This window comes from Nestor notabilis, unplaced genomic scaffold (assembly GCF_000696875.1).
Source record: "Nestor notabilis isolate BGI_N333 unplaced genomic scaffold, ASM69687v1 scaffold5814, whole genome shotgun sequence".
Taxonomy (NCBI): Eukaryota; Metazoa; Chordata; class Aves; order Psittaciformes; family Psittacidae; genus Nestor; species Nestor notabilis.
Window position 1 is genome coordinate 1 of NW_009925113.1, and position 19620 is coordinate 19620.

Here is a 19620-nt window from a genome sequence, read left to right on the forward strand (position 1 = left end):
GGGCGGGTGTTAGTGTTCTGCCCTCCCTCTTGGCTCCGGCTGCTGGCAGAAACACTTCTGCTGTGAGGGCTTGCCTCTTGGGACCCCGTTCCCTTGGGCTGCCTGCAGCTGCGGCTGTTGCTCGTCTTTGGGGTCTTCCTTTCACGGGTTAGCGTGTAAAGAACCAGTGACTTGTCCAGACATGCTGGAGATGTACTCATCTTCCTCCTGTCGTCCTCTGTCAGAGGTACACGGGGAGCTTAGGTCTTTAAAGTTCTTTACGTGTAGGAGAGCTTAACAGTAAATAAACTGCTAAAAGCTGTTTTAGGTCTGTTACAGGAATTGTTCGTTATCTTACGTGAAAAGTTGCTTGCCGGTTGATGGTACTGTGCTGTGCTGCAAGAGGAAGACGTTTAGGCCCGAGCGACTGCTTTGCTGTGGAGTATGGTTCTGCAGTGTTTTGAAGTGATGACTTTTGGTCAACCGTTTTCCCATGTGACCTAGAGTAATGCCAATACGGCCAACTTAGAAAAACTGTTAAATTCTGTTGTATTAGGAGTAGGTAGTCTCCACACTGCATTTACGCTCTATTCCAATTTACACAAATGAGTAACAGGTCATGTTTGTTTCTCAGCTAAAATTAGAATTTTTTTGCGGTTTTCTTGTCATATTGGTGAAAAACTGCACTCTGCTTACCTCTTTAATTTTTCTTGACTTGCCCTTCCTTTCTGTTTTTACTCTCTACAGTCTTTGCCTGTAATTTAGCTTGTTGGCATGGAAAGTAATACTGATAATATACTGAATTGTTACTACCCTAGTTATGGTAATAGATGGCTGGAGTCATGTCTGCTATTTGAATGATACTTGGGGTTTAAGTACATGAAGAAGTACTGTGAGTAGCTAATCGAGACTTTAGTTTTCCCATGGAACAGCTGACGTGCTCTCACCGCCTGTCAGCTTGGGCTTGCCTGTGGTAAACACAGGGCAAGAATCTCCATGTAAGCAGCTCTCACAGAGCAGCAGGTGTGTTGTAAGGTTATGTCCTAGCTTGTTTTGTGGTAGTTCATTCCTTTTCCTTACTTAAAATATTATTTCTGTAGTTGCCGCAGATATGTTAACCAAATCCTTAGTTTCTTTGTGATTTCTGTTGCGTAAGTCTCCCCGACTTTAAATGCAGCAGATGCTTCATGGTTCTTGAGAAAAGCTGAATTTCTGGCAGTTGTTACAGGGGTTGCAGCTGCTGTGATGTTCTAAGAAAAACAGGGCTGCAGTAACTCCCACTAGATTAAGGTGGATCAAGAATTCTTGAGACTTGCTTACAGGAGAAACAGGAGGTTGGTCATTTGTTTGTTTTTCTGTCAGTTGTCAACATGTTTAGTAAAAATTGATTCTTGTTTCTTCACAGAATTGTTTTAAAAGAGAGTACAGAGCAAGATTCTGCCGTGGAAGAGGGTAATTTACATTTAACATTTTATTCTTGGGTACAATTGTTTGGAAAACGTATGATGATGTTTTTCTCCAAGAGCTTAATATCAAAACTATTAGGTGTATGTTAGTAAGCTGATCATATGTTGTTTCCTAAACTTGTATTTTTTGGTGGTGGGAGAAGCAAATTGTGCTGGGGGGATGAAGCATCAAGGGTTTCCTTTGTATTTCTTTGCTGGGGCAGGGGACTGTGGTGTAGCTATACCTAAGCTAGCCCTATCTAGGCTGCCTGAGCACAGAAATAGTAGTCTATGCAAACATTTTGCCTTTTAGGTGGTAGAGGGATGAAGCCCACACAGAGTTCTAGCTTACTTGGCCCTTGCTGGTAAATGTTAAACATGAGTATTTGCAGTGCTGTAGCTTTCTTTAAAGGCATGTCATAAGCCTGTGAGCTTTTTGTTACTGTAATCCATTTTTAGACATGCATTTCATGATCTGACCAAATGTACCAAATTATCTGTTTTTAAGGGCATATAATAATCATGGAGGAATACTCTATGGCTTTTTTTATGTTATTTTGGTTTTGATTAACATGTTCTGGCTAGTACGTCACTTCTGCCATCTTCATTTGTGCTGGGGAGGTTTGAAATAGTAATCCAAGCAGATGAGCTGTTTGCTTGCTTATGGATTTGATACCACAAGCCAGTTCTTGCTGCTGAAACTTTTGTAGAAGCTCAGAGTAACTGTGGATAAGTGGTAGACAGAGAAGCAGAGATGACTCCTTGTATGAAGGGATAGATGTCTATGCATTTTATTTCTAGGTTTGCTGAGGCTGGGTCGCTGTGCAGGCAATATTACTTGAGGACTGATTTTAAAGAACATATTTCAAGAGACAATCTGTAATCATAGAACCATAGAATGGTTTGGGTTGGAAAGGACCTTGAGCTTATCTGGTTCTAATCCCCCTGCCATGGGCAGGGATGCCTCACCCTAGACCATGTCTCCCAAGGCCCTGTCCAGCCTGGCCTTGAACACTGCCAGGGGTGGAGCATTCACCATTTCTTTGGGCAGCCTGTTCCAGTGCCTCACCACCCTCACAGTAAAGAGCTTCTTCCTTGTATCTAACCTGAACTTCCCCTGTTGAAGTCTGAACCCATTACCCTTTGTCCTATCACTTACAGTCCCTGATGAAGAGTCCTCTCCAGCACAAAGCTTTTCTACCTGAGAGCTGTTGCAATACTTATGTGTTTTATGTAGAAAGATTCTTCATTCTTGTTATATTCTGTGGCATTGGGCTTTTTCTCCTGTAATCCTTATAAATAAGGATTACAGAAAACAAGTTTCTTTGCAGGTACCTGTGCATGGAAATGATAGGTAAAATATGTTAAAGTTGGGACTAGTAGAAATAATCTAAAATATTAAGTAGCAAGAATTGTGCAGCTTTTATATTGCTGGAATAGGAACATTTAATGTTTTTAATTGAAAATGTTTTATTTTTTCCCCTCTTATTCGTAGAAATAAGATTGCTGTAGAGCCAGGTCAAAATGTACTGAAACTCATCCAGGACTGTTTCGAAAGTAAGCTTTGATTTGGTGTTTTGTTTAATTTACTGGTTAATTTCATGGTCAATAACTAGTAATAAAAAGAGATAAAATGAGTAAAAATAAAGTCTTTCTCACAATCTTTTAAAGCAGTCCCTTCTCAGCCACTTAAATGTGTGTCTTAGCTGTCTTATAAAGGTAATCTTTTTCCTGAGTAGCTGGTTTCTTTCTTGTTTGCATTTATGTGACCTTACTAAGCCTTAACAACTTGTTGAAATAAGTAAAACCTTGACAACTCGAAGAATCCCTTACTTAAAATTTTTTCTTATAGGTTGTGGCAATGATCTTAAAATTGCCTCTTCAAGTCCAACCTGTTGCTCAACTCCTATTGTCAGAAATGAGAACAGGGCTTCGAGGGTAAGTTAGTTATGGCAGGGTCACAACATAGCGTTGGGTAGTTTTACTTGGGTACAAGTTTAGTTCTGTATGAGTGTTATATGCATAAGCTTCATATGTCACTTGAATTCATATATAGGCTATAGTTTAACCTTCTGTAATAGTTGTTGGTAATGCTTTTTTCTCAGTTTGTTGTGCTATAATAGTAAATATTCTATAACTAGATTTATTTAACAGCTTATTTTCTTGTTTTTTTTTTTTCTAATAAAAGCTTTTTCAGCTTTTCGCTAGGATTGTAAAATCTCTCATAGGCTTAGGTTGAAGCATGCTGTCTTTTAGTTGGTAGTGAGTAAGGCTGTTTTGGACTCCTTTGGGATTGGTTTCAGACACTTTACCACATATATGGACACAGTTCTTAGGTATCCAGAGGATAGTAGAATTGAAAGTTGTTTCTTGCATAAAAGCAGCTTGTTGACTCCTGATAAAGTTACCCATACAAAGACTTTGTATATCTGTAACTTTGTTGAAGAGAGGAAACTAGTCGAATGTCTTATTGATGTGCTGTCTCAGAATTATGCCAATAATCTAGTTTGTATATTTAATTATAATATTTTGATTCTAGTAATCTTTTATCAAAATAGGATATTCTATTAATGGCAGTGTTGAGAATAGGCATCTTTTATAATGGTGTTTACTTCAGTCAGATGTTAGAATACTGCATGATCTCAAAATAATTCTTGCAAAACCTCAGTCTGACTTAACGAAGATGAATTAAGTTGTTTAAATTAATTCCCTCTAGTGGACTATTGGGTTGTCTGTTCAAAGCTGCAAATCAATGGTTACTGTGCACACAGTTTTACCTGTTTGAAATTTACAGTTAGTTTTAGAAGGTGTTAAGTGATAGAAAATGGAAGTGTTTAGTTAGAAATGTGCTTCAAATAAGTAAGAATTAAGGGAAGAAAATTATGTTGTTCTGTAGAAATTTATATACCTGTCAAAACACTGTTGCTATATAAAATATTTTACTTTGTCTCATTATTCATTATTGATTATGCAGTCAACGGCAGGGTTAACTAACTCTGTGAAAAGTGCCTTTAATTCTGCAGAGCCCTTACCTGCATCACCAGTAAAACCAGTCAACAGCAGAGGTTGGTAGCACTATTATTGAATTAAGGTTTTTTTGGGTAACTTTCACGAGGTTTTTTAAGGTTTTGAGTAGAATTAAACCTATTTTATTTATATAGCAGGATGGTCACATGAATCACCTCTGAAGCCTGTAATATGTGATGATGTAGCTGATTCTAAACCCCCAGAGTCTCCAGTGTCTACAAGAAAAACAAATGATATATTAAAAAATGTTGAAGCACTATGCGGAAGTCCTGCCATGTCTTTGAACCCTGAGGATGATCATGGGAGTCTTGGATCGCTTTTTGTGGAGGAAGCAAAAAGTCCTCCTGTACATACGTAAGTAGATCTGTATGTAGTGGTGGTGGTATCATGTGTGTTTTCCCCTCTTAGGGTAAATTAACATGGTGGTTTCAGTTGTTTATGAGTTTGGATTTTGAAGTAGAAAAAGAATAATTCCAAGCTTTTGAGAAAATTTTCGTATTTGGGTTTAGAAAGGGCAGAATTGTTTTTTATTAAATATTCTGGTGATAAGGGTTAATTCCCAGAAGTGCAGTACCCAAGTACAGGAAGCATGTCAGAACAGATTTTGACTCCTTTTTCACAGAAAGTGCACCAAATTGTCAACTTCTCAAGTAGTCTGGACTTTTTCAGTGAGTCCTATGACAGTTAAAAAATCTGTTAAAGCACAGATGAGCAGTCATTGTTCCTCTCACTCTGAATATACTGATGTTTTATATAAAGTAGAACAACTTCAGTTTGATCATTACCTCCTCTCTGGAAAATTTGAAGTCCAGCTGCAAGAGTGGCCAGTGGTCCCAGCCACAGTTCTGTTTTCCTTGGAGGGCTCACTCTCCAGGCTAGATCATAAAGGGGGGCTGACACTGGTCCTGTTAGATCCCATTGACTCCCATTGGTGGAGTGAGATTGGGAAGAAAGTGCACCTGGGGTCTAGGAAACCTGGCAGTTTCTGAATCACATTCTCCTAAAGTTAGGAATTGTTCTTGCTGAGCAGCCCTTACTTTGATCGAGTCACAGGCTGGCCCCATGTTGCCTCATTGATTTAGATGCTTGTTACTATGCTGGAAAGTAGTACAGCTAACCTGTGTTCCAGCAAATTATCAAATGGAAGCCCATTCGTGAGAAGTGAGGCATTGTCAGCAGGAGAAAATGAGAGCATCTGTCCATCCACATGATGCTTTAATGTGCACTCAGAATTTATAGCAAATTTGAATGCTGTTTCTCATACATAGATTACACTTTGATGACCAAAATCCTCCTGCCGCAGTGAAGAGCCACATGGAAGTTGAAAAACTGGAAGGACCTCAGACTGGGAGAGATGAACAGGTTGTTCTCATGAATGGAACAGAATGTACTGCTACGTCTTCTGTACAGAAAAGGAAGTCTTTCTCTTCGGTCATCTTAGCGGCTGTAGCAACAGAAACGCTTGGAAAAAGGTTTGTTTTGAGGCTTAATAGGGAACATAATTTGCTAGTAAAATAACTCAGTCCTGACTACTGGAACAACATCCTTTTACATGTAAACATGGTCTGGGAGAAATGTCAGTCTATCCCAAAACATACTGAGAAATGCCACTTAAGACAGGGTTTGAGTAATTGTTTCAGAGTTTTGTGCTGTTAAGATTTAACAGTGGTGGTGTTTTTGTCTGCCAGTAAAATAGCGTGTAGCTGTTGACTAGTGTTTCAGGTTGAGCCCGAGATGTTTTGATAGATAGGTTGAAGGATTCAGGAAAACCTTATGTGATTCTGAAGTTAGCAGTGATCAAACAGACTTTTTCAAAGCTAATATGGATCTGACCAGTCACATAGGAAACTGACTATCCAGCATCTGAGAAATAATGAGGTGTGCATATGAGGATGAAGCAGGGAGAAGCAGGCCTTGTGCTCTATTTGGAAGCTAAACGGCAATGAATGATAAACTTCATAGTTACCCTTCTGAGGAATATCCTGTAGCATGTTTAGGTGTTCTAGAGGCATCACTAGATTTGCGAGATTTTGATTCATTTTTCCCCCCCCCAGATAATGTGAATATTTTGTCCCTCCTTTAGGTATTCAGCCTCAATATCACTGCCATCACATCCTCCTGTGAAAGATCAATATATAGAAAATGATTGTGATTTTTTCATTGATGAATCACATGACGTATCTTTTAATTCTTTCTTTTCAATACCCCGTAAAAACAAAAAATCAAGAAAAGCTAGCTCTGCAACTCCTGTTTCTGAGTTTCAGCCCTCTGAAAAGAAGACGGAGGGTAAGAAAGGCAAGAACGGAAAAGTACACGTTGAAGCACTTACTAAACAGAAAATGGATGATTTGGATATCAGAATAATACATGAATTGAAAGGATCGTCAGAATCAGATTCCATCTCTGACAGTGAAGGAGGGGTTCTTAAATCTCAAAGGCAAAACATTACTCATCTGGGAAAGAAGAAGACAGAGGGTAAGAAAGGCAAGAACAGAAAAATACACATTGAATCACTTACTAAACAGAAGATGGTTGATTTGGACATGAGAATGCATGAATTGAAAGGAACATCAGAATCAGATTCTGTCTCTGACAGTGAAGGAAAGATTCTTAAATCTCAAAGGCAAAACATTACTCATATGGGTAAGTTATTTAACAGGTCTTTAGACTTCTTCCTGGTTGTATGGCTGGATTTTTTTTGTGGTGGTTTATTTGGGAATAAGGCTAAAGTCGATGAGTGACATTAATGGATTCCATCTTGATGTCTCAGTTGCACAGTTTGGTGTGGGTGTGTATAAGGTGGTGAGACAGAGTGTCTTCACAACCCACCCCCTACCTGGCCCTTTCTGTTAAGACATTAAAAAATCAGTTAGCAGTGTTGCCTTTTCTTATGAGCAGAGAAGGTAGCTACCCATGAGCTTTTGCTCCTCTCCGTGTAGAAAGGAAGTTTGAACTGGTGGGGATCAGTTTTTAAGAATTATTTGAGAAGGGTTTTGTAGCAGGAAGCCCTGAAAACTGGAAAGCAAATTGAATGTGACATTTCTGCTGTTTTTTGTCTGCTGGGAAGTACACTGAAAATTCTGGTTTTAATTTTTTTATATACTGTAGTTCAGAGAAAGCCTTCTTTAAAGAGTCAGGGAAAAACCTGCTTTTGTGATACTTTTTAAAAATTACTATTCTTTGGTTTATTTTTATGTTCAATTATTATATATCTTTGGGTTTAATGAGAAAAGATATTAATGTCCAACTGTTTTATGTATTGATAGGAAAGACTAAAAAGAATGCACTTAAACGAAGCTCTCCAAACAAGGGAAAGGACTCATCCTGGAAACCAGAAGCCAAAAAGTCTATGTTGTCACAGTCCGGATTGGAAACAAAAGCACGTGATGCAGAACAATGTAAAACAGTGGTGATGCCAAGCGAGGATTCACTTATGTCCTCAGCTGGGCACCAGCAAGAGCGGACTCTGTCTCCAAAAAAGAATCTGAAGTCTTCCAAGAATTCATGGTCAGCTTCAAAAGCTTCTCAGCATTTAGTACACAAGAAAAAATCTGTTAAGCAGAAACTTCCAAGAGATACAGTAGCTAAGAGACTGACAGGAAGTCTAAGGAAGACGCTTAAAAAACCTATCAAGAAAAGTAGTGATAGAAAGCCTCAGTTACAAACAGAGGAGATTTCTCACAGTGTATCCACTGAAGAAGAGCTTGAAAGTGAGCCTGTAAAACTGGATGAAGTGTTTACCTCACCCCTGCATCAGAAATTAGAGAATTCTGTGATTCAGAACTTGGCTAAGTCTGAAAAGCCTAAAAATGTATTGCAGACTGTGGAGTCCCTTGGTGGTGCAAGTAACAAAACTCCTGTAAAAGCACTAGAGCATCTTTTAGACAGTGTGAAGAATTCTAAAAAGAAAAGGTTGTCAGCTAAGTCTTCAGAGAAGATACCCAAAAACAGTCACTGCAGAAACAGTGAAGGTATTTGCTCAGACCCTGAGGACAATAGATCTCAAATGGATTCTATCAGCAATTCCGTACAGGAAATTACGAAGGAAAACCACAAGTTATCAGATGTGAAAATAAAAAGTAACAAAAGAAAACGTAAAGCACAACACGGATTACCGTACGTTTGTTTATGTAATTCCTTACAAGTGCAGTGTAACTTGGTAGATAATTAAATACATCTTGTTAACTTTTAAGCAGTAATGGCCAAACTGAACTATGTGATAGTTTCAGTCTGTTTGAATAGCTAACAGGGAAACCAAATGGTGTAATCAGCCTAGTCTCAAAGGTGGGTGCCAAATCTAGTGTCTGCTTCTACATAAGGAAACTTGTGCTGGATTTTTTAATGTGTTCTTTTGAGACTTGAGTAGCAGATCCAGTTCAAAACCAAATAAAGTAAAAAGCCCACACATGTGCACACAAGCCCACCACCTATAGAATGACTTCACTGTCAGGTTTGTTTCTTTGTTTATAAATAGAGAAAATACAGTGGTTTAACTCTTCAACTATATTTATTTCTGTAGAATTAACTTTACTATGGATTGGTAATCAAAAGAGTAAGTCTGTTTAACCAGGCTAATTGAGATTTTAATTACTTTTCTTTGCAGTGCTTTTTAATTGTTTTTTATGATTCTGTTCACTACCTAATATTATTGACATACAGGTTCCTTTTAGTAAGTAAAATTGACTTAACAGTAAACATAATAATACGTTTTTTCTCTTTTAGAGATTCCTTTGCAGCTGTGAAGTCTACATGTCATGAAAGGTAATTTCCTGAGTCGTCTGTAAAACTGGTATTTAATCTCAGTTCTGCCACACTGAGACAGAGCAGCTCTTTGGTACTACTACTGCCTTCTGTGTTCTGCTACTGAAAAACCTAATAGAAAGGAATCATGATTCATGCCTGAGGTGTTTAAATACTTTGCTAATACTGTTAATAAATTAATAAATAAGGAGTCATAGTAAGTTTCTTGCCTTTGAGAATTCTTTTTCCTTTGAGGCTTGCTTCCACATTAGTGCATCATTTTTGAACAGAAATACTAGTGCTCCTAGAAATAACTACTGTACTAATAAAGTTGCTGTTAAGTAGGGTATAGAACTGTATCTACAATCCAAACTCTTGTTTGTGCACGTAGGTATGCATATACCTTCTCCTTCATGGGGTGGGAACTTAGTAACAAAGCAAACAGGAGTGGTGGTCTGTGAATATATTAAATTCTTATTTTGTAATTCTACTGAAAATTTTAATTTAGTGAACCTTTTCCAGACTTGGACACATTTGTAATGCAGCTTTGCAAATCTAGCATTGAAATGCACCTTTTGGAGTTTAGGTGGATCACAGCTGAATTTCTTTGGCTTGGTAAAAGCAGTAAAGCACAGCCACAGATAGGTGATGGCTGAAAAGCTAGGGATACTAATGCTAAGTTTATAAGGGAAGTCCTGTTAGAAGTGACTTGATTGCTGGAGAATCTCTGGTGGAGTTACATACACATTAATTATTGTCATTTTATGGGGAAAATTTTATGTCAGAATGCATACTACAAATTACAATTATAAATTATTTTACTGTCCTTTCATTACAGTATGCAAAATATTTCCTTAAAGCAGTTCCATAATAATGTTTTGTGGAAAATAGTTTGAAGAGTGGCGCTACAGAGGAGCGGAGAAGGTCTCTTTGTTCTGGAAGGGAGAAAAAAGAAGTTGTTAAAAGATTAAGAAACCTGTTTAGAGGGAAGGTGTGGGCACTAGTTTGTCTGCCTAAAGACCAAGCAGAGAAGCAATCAATGAATTTTAGACCTGTGACTCCTAACTAGCAGTCATTTGCTTCAGTGTCTAATCAGTACAGACAGATGTTTAGAAGGAAAAAAAAAAAAACCTCTCATGATCTGAAACAACCCCAAACCTTAAATTTGCTATTTTTGGTAGTGCTGTAATGTTCCTTTGCCATTTAACATATTCAGGCAGGTGTATTTTTTTTTTTTCCCTTTGAAGCGGGCCTGTTCTAGAACATTGTGATAAATTTGCTTCCAGAAGTCAGTCTTGTGAACAGGATAATATATCCTCAGGTAATGTTTAAAGTTGTTATTTTCTTTTATTTTACGTATAAGCTTCTTAAAAGTTGTATTTGATGGTACAGTAATTTCTGTTGTGCTTGTCCAGGAGAAGAAATGCAGATTGTAATGGCTCTGGTTAACCTCTGTCAAAATCCATGATAGAGTATTTGAGCTTTACCAAGTGTTAGCTTTGGAAGAACAAGCACTACATGGTTTGGCATCAGGCCTGCCAGGATAAAGTTGTCCTTTCAGCATACTTTGAACACAATTTTTAGACTCAGTTTGTACCAGGTTGGTGTGTTGCCATGTGATGGTACTATATTTGATCACCTAAGGCCAAATTGTACGGCTTTGTGTAATCGTGGCTGGTTTGCCTAAAAATACTTCAGGTGTTTTTTCCTTTTAAGTTTCTCTGCACATATTGTACATGTACATATTGTCATAATGAATATGAACCGTAGGAATAGGAGGTCTTTTATTAGTGGTTTAGAACCACTTGTGAATGTTATTCATTCATGCAGTGCTTTGCTCAAAGACATAGTTTTGTGTGTGTTCTGATAAGAATTTTGTTCTAAAGTCAGATTTGAGTGGTATAAAGCTGAATGACCTTTCACTATGATCAATAAAATGGTATGTATAGTTATAATTTGCCAATGTTTGTTTTATCAGAGGAATGGGCCGGAGAAATACTTACTTGAATGTGTAGTTTTCAGGTAATTTTCAGTCTTACACTGCTTAAAAACTAATTACATATACTGTTTATCTGCACTGGGTTTCATATGTGTTTAAAGGGAAAAAGGACTTCTGTTTGTATTACCTTTGGTTGCTTCTAGTGGGTATAGTGAATAAAAGTCAGGAATAGTATATTCTTACGGTTTTGGGTTTTGAATGTATTTTCAGATAATTCTGAAAGTTTGGACAGTCAAATACAACATCTGTTGTCAGACAACTTAGCAAGACATAAAATAGGTAAGATTATTTTAAAATATCTTAGTGTTAAGTTCATAAATACAAATGCATTGCCAACTTGATGTAAACTTTGCTGAAGAAGGCACAGGAAAGCACTTAGAAATGGGTTCATATGTTGGTAAGTGGTTACAGGTAAGGCTTGTAGTTCTTCAGTGTACATTAACCCTGCTCTAATTTTTAAATTACTTTTAAAAACTTCTAGGGTTTTTTTTTTTTTTTTTTTTTTTTACTACTGTACTCAGTTATCTTTTTAACTGTCACATTTCTGTTTTTCATTTAATATTGAGTCAAGACACTTACAGTTCAGTGAGAACAGTAAGAGTTTGAATTAGTTTTACACAGTATAACTGAGGGTGCAAATAACCTGCCTTCTGTGGTGGTCTGAGTCCGGATAGGACGAAGCAATGGGCAAGTTGATTGTAGTCCCATACTAGTATGTTTTATTGTTTTTTTTTTATTCCCTTCATTAGTATATTATGCACAACACTATAGTTGTATCTGCCTTCAAAAACTATTGCAGCAAGTTATTTACCATTTAAATATTCTTGACTAACTTGCTCTCAACTCTTAGGGGGCTTTTATTGTTTCTTACAAACAGTAGAATGTTGAATCATACATATTCATATATGGCAGCTTAGACAAACTGAAAGTTGAGACTTAGTAATAAGTAAGATAAATACCTGAGAAGTCTTGGAAATGTGTGGGGTTTCTGTTGGCAAAAGTGCTGCTCTTCTGGAAATTGGAGATTGGTCTTGAGAATCTGGAAGCTGAGAGGCTGCTTATGCATTCTCTATTACTCTCCTCTCACATTACCAAGGCAGTGCCTTTTCACTGGTGCTAATGAAATCCTTCAGATTTAGGCAGGGTTCTAAGTCTTTGTTGAGAGCTGTGTCTTCACAGTTGTGGCATGTTTGCTGCTACTTGTGCTTGAGACTCTAATGTCCATATCTCAGATTCACTAAGATAGAATGAAATCTAATATGAAGTCAGCATGATGACTTTAAGAAAAAGGAGAATAAATATTGGTGTATGCAGACAAATGCTTTTGGCAATGCTTGATTCCCTTTTCCTGTCATGATAGCAGTGTGATACAATTAGCAGCTGGGAAGTGCTGACTTGCTGATACGGAGCAACAGGAAAGGATATGTAATGTTTTCCATTTCTCAATTTTCCTTTCATACTTAATGTGAATGACTTCATCCTTTAAATTAGTAATGCCTTCCAACACACCTAATGTTCGTCGGACAAAAAGGTTACGACTGAGACCTCTGGAATATTGGCGAGGCGAGCGTGTGAACTATACGATGAGGCCTTCAGGTACTACTTCCAAAATACCTATTTGCCTTTTCCTCGTAGAGCAGTAAAGAGAAATTTGTGGATTGATCTTGTGCTGTGAAAGCTTTGAGATGCTTAGTATTTGGTAATTTTTATTAAAAAGTGGATCATTTATGGTCTCCAGCTATTTAGTCATCTTTCTGTGTAGTCTTTTTCTCTTCTGGTACTCCTGTGTCAGCTAGAAATAGTATCAGCCTTGCCTTAACTGTTTAGAGAAGAACAAAATGTTTCTCTGTGCTAGTAGGTTTATTACATCAAATATAATACTTTGCTACTGGAAAAAGAGAGAGTCTACTGGATCATTCATTGGAGCACTTCTCTTTGTGTGAGGATTGTTCTCCAGAGTAGATATTACAGTATTTTGTCTGGTGTCAGTGTTAAATTCCTCAAAGTGATAGAATAGATCTTCAGGGTCTGATCTGAATAGATCTGATGTTCTCAGGGATTTTTTTTTTTTTTTTTTTCTCTGATAATTCAGCCTATTTTGGTCCTTTTCTAATCAATCAGTCTGCTTGAAAATCGTATTTCTTTGTGTCCCTAAAATTGATGTTTTGTCTTAAAAACTACTCTATGTCATGGCTTTCTGAAATGTTCTTTGACTGAAATATGATCAAATTCTTTTAAAAAAAAAAGTCTCAAGATGCATTGCAGTCCAAAATACTGGATGTTGAAAAGCTTTCTGGTTTGTTCTGACTTTCTAAAGCGATCTGAAAATTTCGACATCAAGGAAATATATTCTCAACTGAAGTGCTTGTTGGTTGTGCAAGTCTGCATTCTTGAAAAGTTATGACTTAACGAACTTTGTTTAACTTTCTTTTGTTTCAGGAGGGCTTGTGATTAGTGGAATAGTGTGTCCAGAACCAGAACCTTCCAGGAAGATTAAACAGAGGAAGGGTAGTCACAAGCAGAGAAAGGATGAAAGAAGTACGAAAACAGTATAAATACAGACTTTTTTGTCTTCTGATACTTTAAAAAAAATAAAGTACTTCCATTGCTGTAAGATTTTCCTCCTGTAAAAAAATGAACCTATTTCTGCATAATAAATGTATTAATGCAGTGATGTGGGAAAAAACTGTTCTTACTGTATGTATAGCAGTCCTGTATAATCTCGTAGAAACTTTAACTTCTCAACATTACAAAGGAAGAGGTAAACTTTTGGCCATTGATGAGAGACAGGCTCCTGGTCTAGCTCAGCCTTTCCTCTAAGTACAGTCTGTGTTCTAATACAAATAATTCTCAGCCCATGTAAACCTGAGCTGGTAGTGACTGTTCATACTGTATCATACAAGGTGCTTTAGGTGCATTTGAACTGTATTCCAGAAGTGTTAGATTTCCTCTTTAACAGACATTCACCCTCACAGATAATCTTTGGCTTGCATCCTTGAATTTTAAGTGATGCATATAATGACCATCAGCTGAGTAGAATTTCTAGGACAAATTCGTAAGTTTTTTTGATATGATAAAAATTCTGTGTTCATAGCTATATAGAGTTGCACCACCTGTTGCTGCTTTTTAGAAAGAGATGATTATGTTGGAACAAAGCTATTTCAAACACAGGAAGTTTCTTCCTACCCCTGACTGTTGTGGTGTAAGAGTATTTAAGCAGCCATGAGTGCTTTATCAGCCACAAAGTGCTATAGCCTGCCTTTTAACATCCATGTTCTGACTGCATTTAAAGACATTTTCTGTGCATTAGGGAGTTTAAATTATCTGCTTAAGAGAGTTCTGCAGGAGAGCTTTGGGATATTTATGCTGTCATGAACATTCTCCAGTGTCTCTTTTCTATTTGAAAAGTGTAAGGTTGTCTTCAACTCTTAGGCTGTTTTCTTCTCTGGAAAAATCCTTTTTATTATAAAAATAGTTCTCTAATTTACAGCTTCAAGTGAGATTCGTGTAATGGCATTTCTTGAAAAAAGTAAAATTGAACATGTGCTTGTTCTTTTGAACACTTTATCTCTTAAGTGTCCTGACACCTGTCAGCAGTAGGTAAAAGGGAAAAACTTGCTCTTCATACATCATGTATTTTGTATCCTCTCAGCATCTGTTGCTAGAAAAGCACTTCTCTTAAAACATGCATACTTTTAAATAAATACTGTCATCAATAGCATAGGATAAATAGCCAGCATTCTCCATGAAAATTCTTTAGGATTTTAGAGACCCTTTATCTAATACACACAAAAATAATTCCAATGAAAACTACATTTTCAGAGAATTGTTATGGAAGGTTTCCTTTTATTTCAAGAAAGTGTATTCAGTCTGTTTATTCACTTAAACCAAATTTAAGTACTTATGCGTGAAATCTAAAGTTGTAGAAAAGTTGTGGTTAAATAATCAAGTTTTTAAAACGTAGAGTGATTATTTTTCTAGTTTTTGTTATGGTGGGTTTTTGTTTTGTCTCAGAACATGAGATACCTGCAAATTTGGATCACAGCCTAGCTGATACTTCTAAGCCAACTGTTGTAGTGGACCCAGTAACAAGTCAGGAAGTACTTCTAGGTAAGTTGAAGGGATGTGACCAAGGGCCTGTCTGAATTCTGTAGTTAGTGTTTAGACTGATAAGGAGAAGAACTGTTTGTGCCACACTGGGCATAAAAGGGTGAGCTGTTGAAATATTCAATGCTCTTCTGGTGGAAATTCTGAGGGAGAGACAAAAAAGCATCCTGATTTCTCATCTAAATGCTGAGTCTAGCGCTCGGGGGGTGTTACAGTGAAACAATATGTAATGCGTAGGATTTAATAGGTAGTTAACTGAGCTAGTAACAAGACTAATTATGGGTTAGTATTAATGTTGATCTTCTGGACTTTCTTGTAGAATGTATTAACACTGAAAGCAATCACGCGTGCTTCTTCAAAGATGAATCCATAGAAATATATAAAAAATTGAATACATCTGCTTTTGCCACTGGTAAATTGATTTTGAAACCATTTAAAGAAAAGGGACATCAGTTTGTCCACATGGATACAATAGTAAGTATGATTTTTTCTTACGTTTATAAAATGGACTATCTAAACATAAAATCTTAGAATGGTTAGAAGTGCATACAAAGTTGGTAGGTTTTTCAGGGTTTTCTCCCACTATACTGCAAATAAATACAGGAAACATTAATGAATCATTTCAGTTGTGAAATCAGTTATAACCAAAGAAACTTGCTACAAGCACTCTGCATGCATGTGGCCCTGCTTTGCTTCACATTAAATCTGTATGTCAATGAACACTTTCTGTCTAGATCTTGCAGGCAAGATAGAAGTATCTAGCTTACCTGGTTTTTGGTTTTGTTACAGCATGTATGCAAAACAAGGAGTATATTTTCTTGGATAACTGTCTTAAATGTTTCCAAAAGAAACATTACTAACTTTAAAACCCTTTGGCTTTCATTAAGGCTTTCCATATTGTCTGTGGCGAAGTTATTGTTACATTACATAAGACATCATACTATCTGACTGCAGGGGACGACTTCTATGTTCCAGCAGGTAAGTACATGTGTTTAAAACCAGTCTGTGGGACATAGATGAGGCTGAGTTAGCAAGTTGGGAGGCAAAACTGAGCTGAATGATGGGAAGAGGTATCTTTGAGTAGAGAGTGGGAAAGCATAGGGTTGTGAAGAAAGGAATGTGAACAAACACTGTCTGTGGGTTGATGATCTAAGCTTTGGATGCAGCGATACACTACTTGTTTATGTGAGTTGGCCTCAAAGTTAAAGTTCTAAGAGTGACTTTCTTTTGGTATTCTGGTGCTGTCCCTAGCTATAATGGTAGGGAAACTTTAGAGGCAGCTTAATATATAGTGGTAGTTAATGTAATTGTTTTGGTTGCTATGTGTTTGCTATTTTTATTACATAAAATTGTGAAAATCCATTTGGACCAGTTCACCACCTTTTTCACTTTGTGCTTGATACATGAAAGGTGCAGAATGTCTTGTTGAACGGGTTGTAACTCCATGGGGGTTGTCAAGAATTTAGACAGGTGATACTGCCCTTCTGAGATAAAAGTGGAATGAATTTTCCTCCATATGGGAAGTTGTTCTTCAGTGGGTAAGATGCAAGTCAGAAGAGTTTGTAGTGGTTGTAAAGCAGGCAGTTCATGGAGGCTGTAGAGCGCTTTTGTACACTTTCTTGGGAAGAGGCTATGTTAGAAAATGACAAGGTACCACTTGTTTTTCCATTAACTTTTCACCAGAACATCCTGATTGAACAGTCATTGTTCAAATAATGTTTGATGCTTTGAAGCTGTTTTCTGTTTATTTGAATTTTAAAAGTTTAGGGGTCTGCAGAGACAATTTGGTGGTTTGCTTTCTGGAAAAGCAGATTATATAAATTGGTGAAAGTTCTGTGTGGCCATAAGGATCTATACTTCATTTCCATTCTTCCCTGCTTCTTGATTGCTTGTCTCATGATGCCTGGATGGGTAATGCATTGGTTGTGGCGGGTGATCTCTTTGTGATTTCGTCAAGTGTGGCTGTAGATGAAGGTTAGGATGTTGATTGTTCCTGACATTCAGTGCCTTTTAGATGTTTCCATATTTGTGGTTGTGTTAGTATGCAAATCCTGAGTGAAGATCTGCAGTCCATGTGTGGGTTTTGTTGAGATTTTCTATAGTAATAAATTTAAAGTTAATTCAGTCACCTGAAAATTTTCTTGTGGGCTTCAAGAGGTGAGAGCTCAAGCCTATTACATTCTTTTCAGTAAAAATCTTCTCAGCAAAGATGCACTTTATTCTTACCGCAGGTTAGAATAAATGACACTAGCCATATTGCTTTTTATCTCTTTGAAATGCAATGACATGCCTGTAAGAATGGTGTTCTAGAGTAGGGGCTTATATTCCTTCTGTTAAAATATATGAAAAAAAAATACAGTCAGCTTATGAGAGGACTTCAAAAATTGCTACTGGCTTCTAAAGAAAACTTTCTCTGTTTTTATTTGTAGGAAATGGATACAACATACGTAATCTTCTGAATAAAGAAAGTGTTCTTCTCTTCACACAACTCAAAAGAGACAGGTGAAGAACTTGCTGCAGAAAAATTTGCTGAAACACTTGTAAAGCTTTTGTATGTTTACCAGGGTTTTTTTTTTACATAGAAAAAGTGCTTTAGTGCACCCAGCTTAACATTTCAAATTGATACAAAGCAGCTGAAATCAATGGAAGAAGAGTTAAGAGCAAAACCACAAGAACCTCAGTAGTTTGCTAACGAACAGGAATGACATACTGAGAGGCTTCAGTCTGCATCAGTTACTGTTCTTGTGTCATCCAAAACCAGAAAGATATACATGTGAAATCTGTGGGTAAAGCACATTGGTGTTCCACATTGTATTTATATACCTAATCTTCCTAAAGATGCTTAGCACTAGAAAAATTTTTGACATCTTCAGCTAGCATCTGATAGTTTTAATGTCTGCCTGGTACAAACTGTATAGAATAATCTCTATTTAAATATAGGACCACGCTGTTCACATTCCAGTAATTCTTGTCTAGGAAGTGGGCTGCTGGAATCTTGTGTGCTGGGGTCCAGGCACCTTCTACTGTGTTAACAACATGTGTTTCTTCCTTGTCTAGCAGATGTATGGTTAGTGCCACAAACTGTAAAATGGGAGCTCTTAAGTAGGAACTTACCAGTTTTATTTTTCACATGGAAGCTATGGCTTGATTAGCTCTGAACACTGTGGATAGCTTTATTTGGTGTGACAGGGATAAATCATTAGCAAATGTATTACTTTAATATCTCCTTTCGTTTTACTTGCTGTGTTCCTGGATAATATTGAGGACCTTTGGGAAAACTGTAATTATACTGTATACTCCAGAAGCCAAGTCTAGACAACAGATGGTATATACAGCATTTATCTCCCAAGCTCTTTAAGGTTCCTTCTGGCTGAAGATAAGGATAAACTACAGGTATTCTGGTAGGGTGCTTTCTCTCAGTGGTCACTGGTATTCTAGAAGAGAATGAGATAAGGAAAATTGAAAAGGAATCATAAACTTTAAGGACTTCGGGATTGCAAACAGCCTTGGCCATGATCTTTATGCTGAATCTAGAGTATACATTAATGCAGAAAAGATAAATTGGCTTTAGTGCTTCCCTTAAGCTTTCAGCTGCCAGCTAACTTCCTGTGTCTGTGAAAGAGCTTGGACACCAAGATTATGATGCATCTGTGCGTTGTGATGCATCTAAACTTCCCTTTAGACTGGGGATCTTGAGATTTTTTTTTTTTTTATCATACTCCTTCAAGAAGCATGTTCCTATGGGTAGTGTGTATATATAGACCAACAGTGAAAATACTTAGCAGAAGTTATGTAGCATATTTGCGTTTGTGGCTGGGTCATGCTTAACTCGGAGAAGATGAAACAGGAACATGCCTGTTGCAATTTAGTTCTTCCTCTGTCTTGATATGAACTATTTGCTGCCAAAGTTCAGGCTGCATAGAAGGATCTTTCTTCTTTTTTTCGCAGCCTCAACTTCCATAAGCAGTTTAAAAGTTGAAATAATAATAAAAAAAGGACATTAAGTTACAGCTGATAATTTGATGTTGGCAGCTTGTCGAAATTTTGGGCTTGGGTTGGTCTTTTCAAGGTCAACAAGATTCAAATACTGTCTCTTCTGTGTTGGAGCCATACCAGCTACCAGATGGGCACACAGGCTGTCTCCACTGCTTGAGGGGATCCCAACCACTAAAACGTTTAAGTCTTTCAGCTTCTCAGGCCTGCAGAGGTCTGGAAATTTGCCATTTGGAAACAGTACATTAGGATGAAAGATCCTCTGCTCTTCGCCCAGGCCTGTCTTCCTCCTTTCAGGGCATGGATGTGGTGGTCTTTGAGCCCAACAGC

General features: G+C 37.3%; 1 protein-coding gene across 1 annotated transcript; it reads left to right on the top strand.

The window, feature by feature from the left end:
* Positions 1-1384: 1384 nt before the first annotated feature.
* CENPC (centromere protein C) lies at positions 1385-17803 on the top strand (the record flags this gene model as incomplete). The annotated part of the gene is made up of 18 exons (XM_010012897.1): positions 1385-1431; positions 2920-2981; positions 3277-3362; positions 4399-4489; positions 4589-4805; positions 5720-5923; positions 6535-6805; positions 6995-7094; positions 7718-8567; positions 9174-9212; positions 10439-10512; positions 11401-11469; positions 12682-12786; positions 13630-13728; positions 15205-15300; positions 15617-15771; positions 16185-16275; positions 17727-17803. Coding segments are annotated over 18 exons (2733 nt in total), but the record flags the coding sequence as incomplete, so codon positions are not given.
* Positions 17804-19620: the final 1817 nt, after the last annotated feature.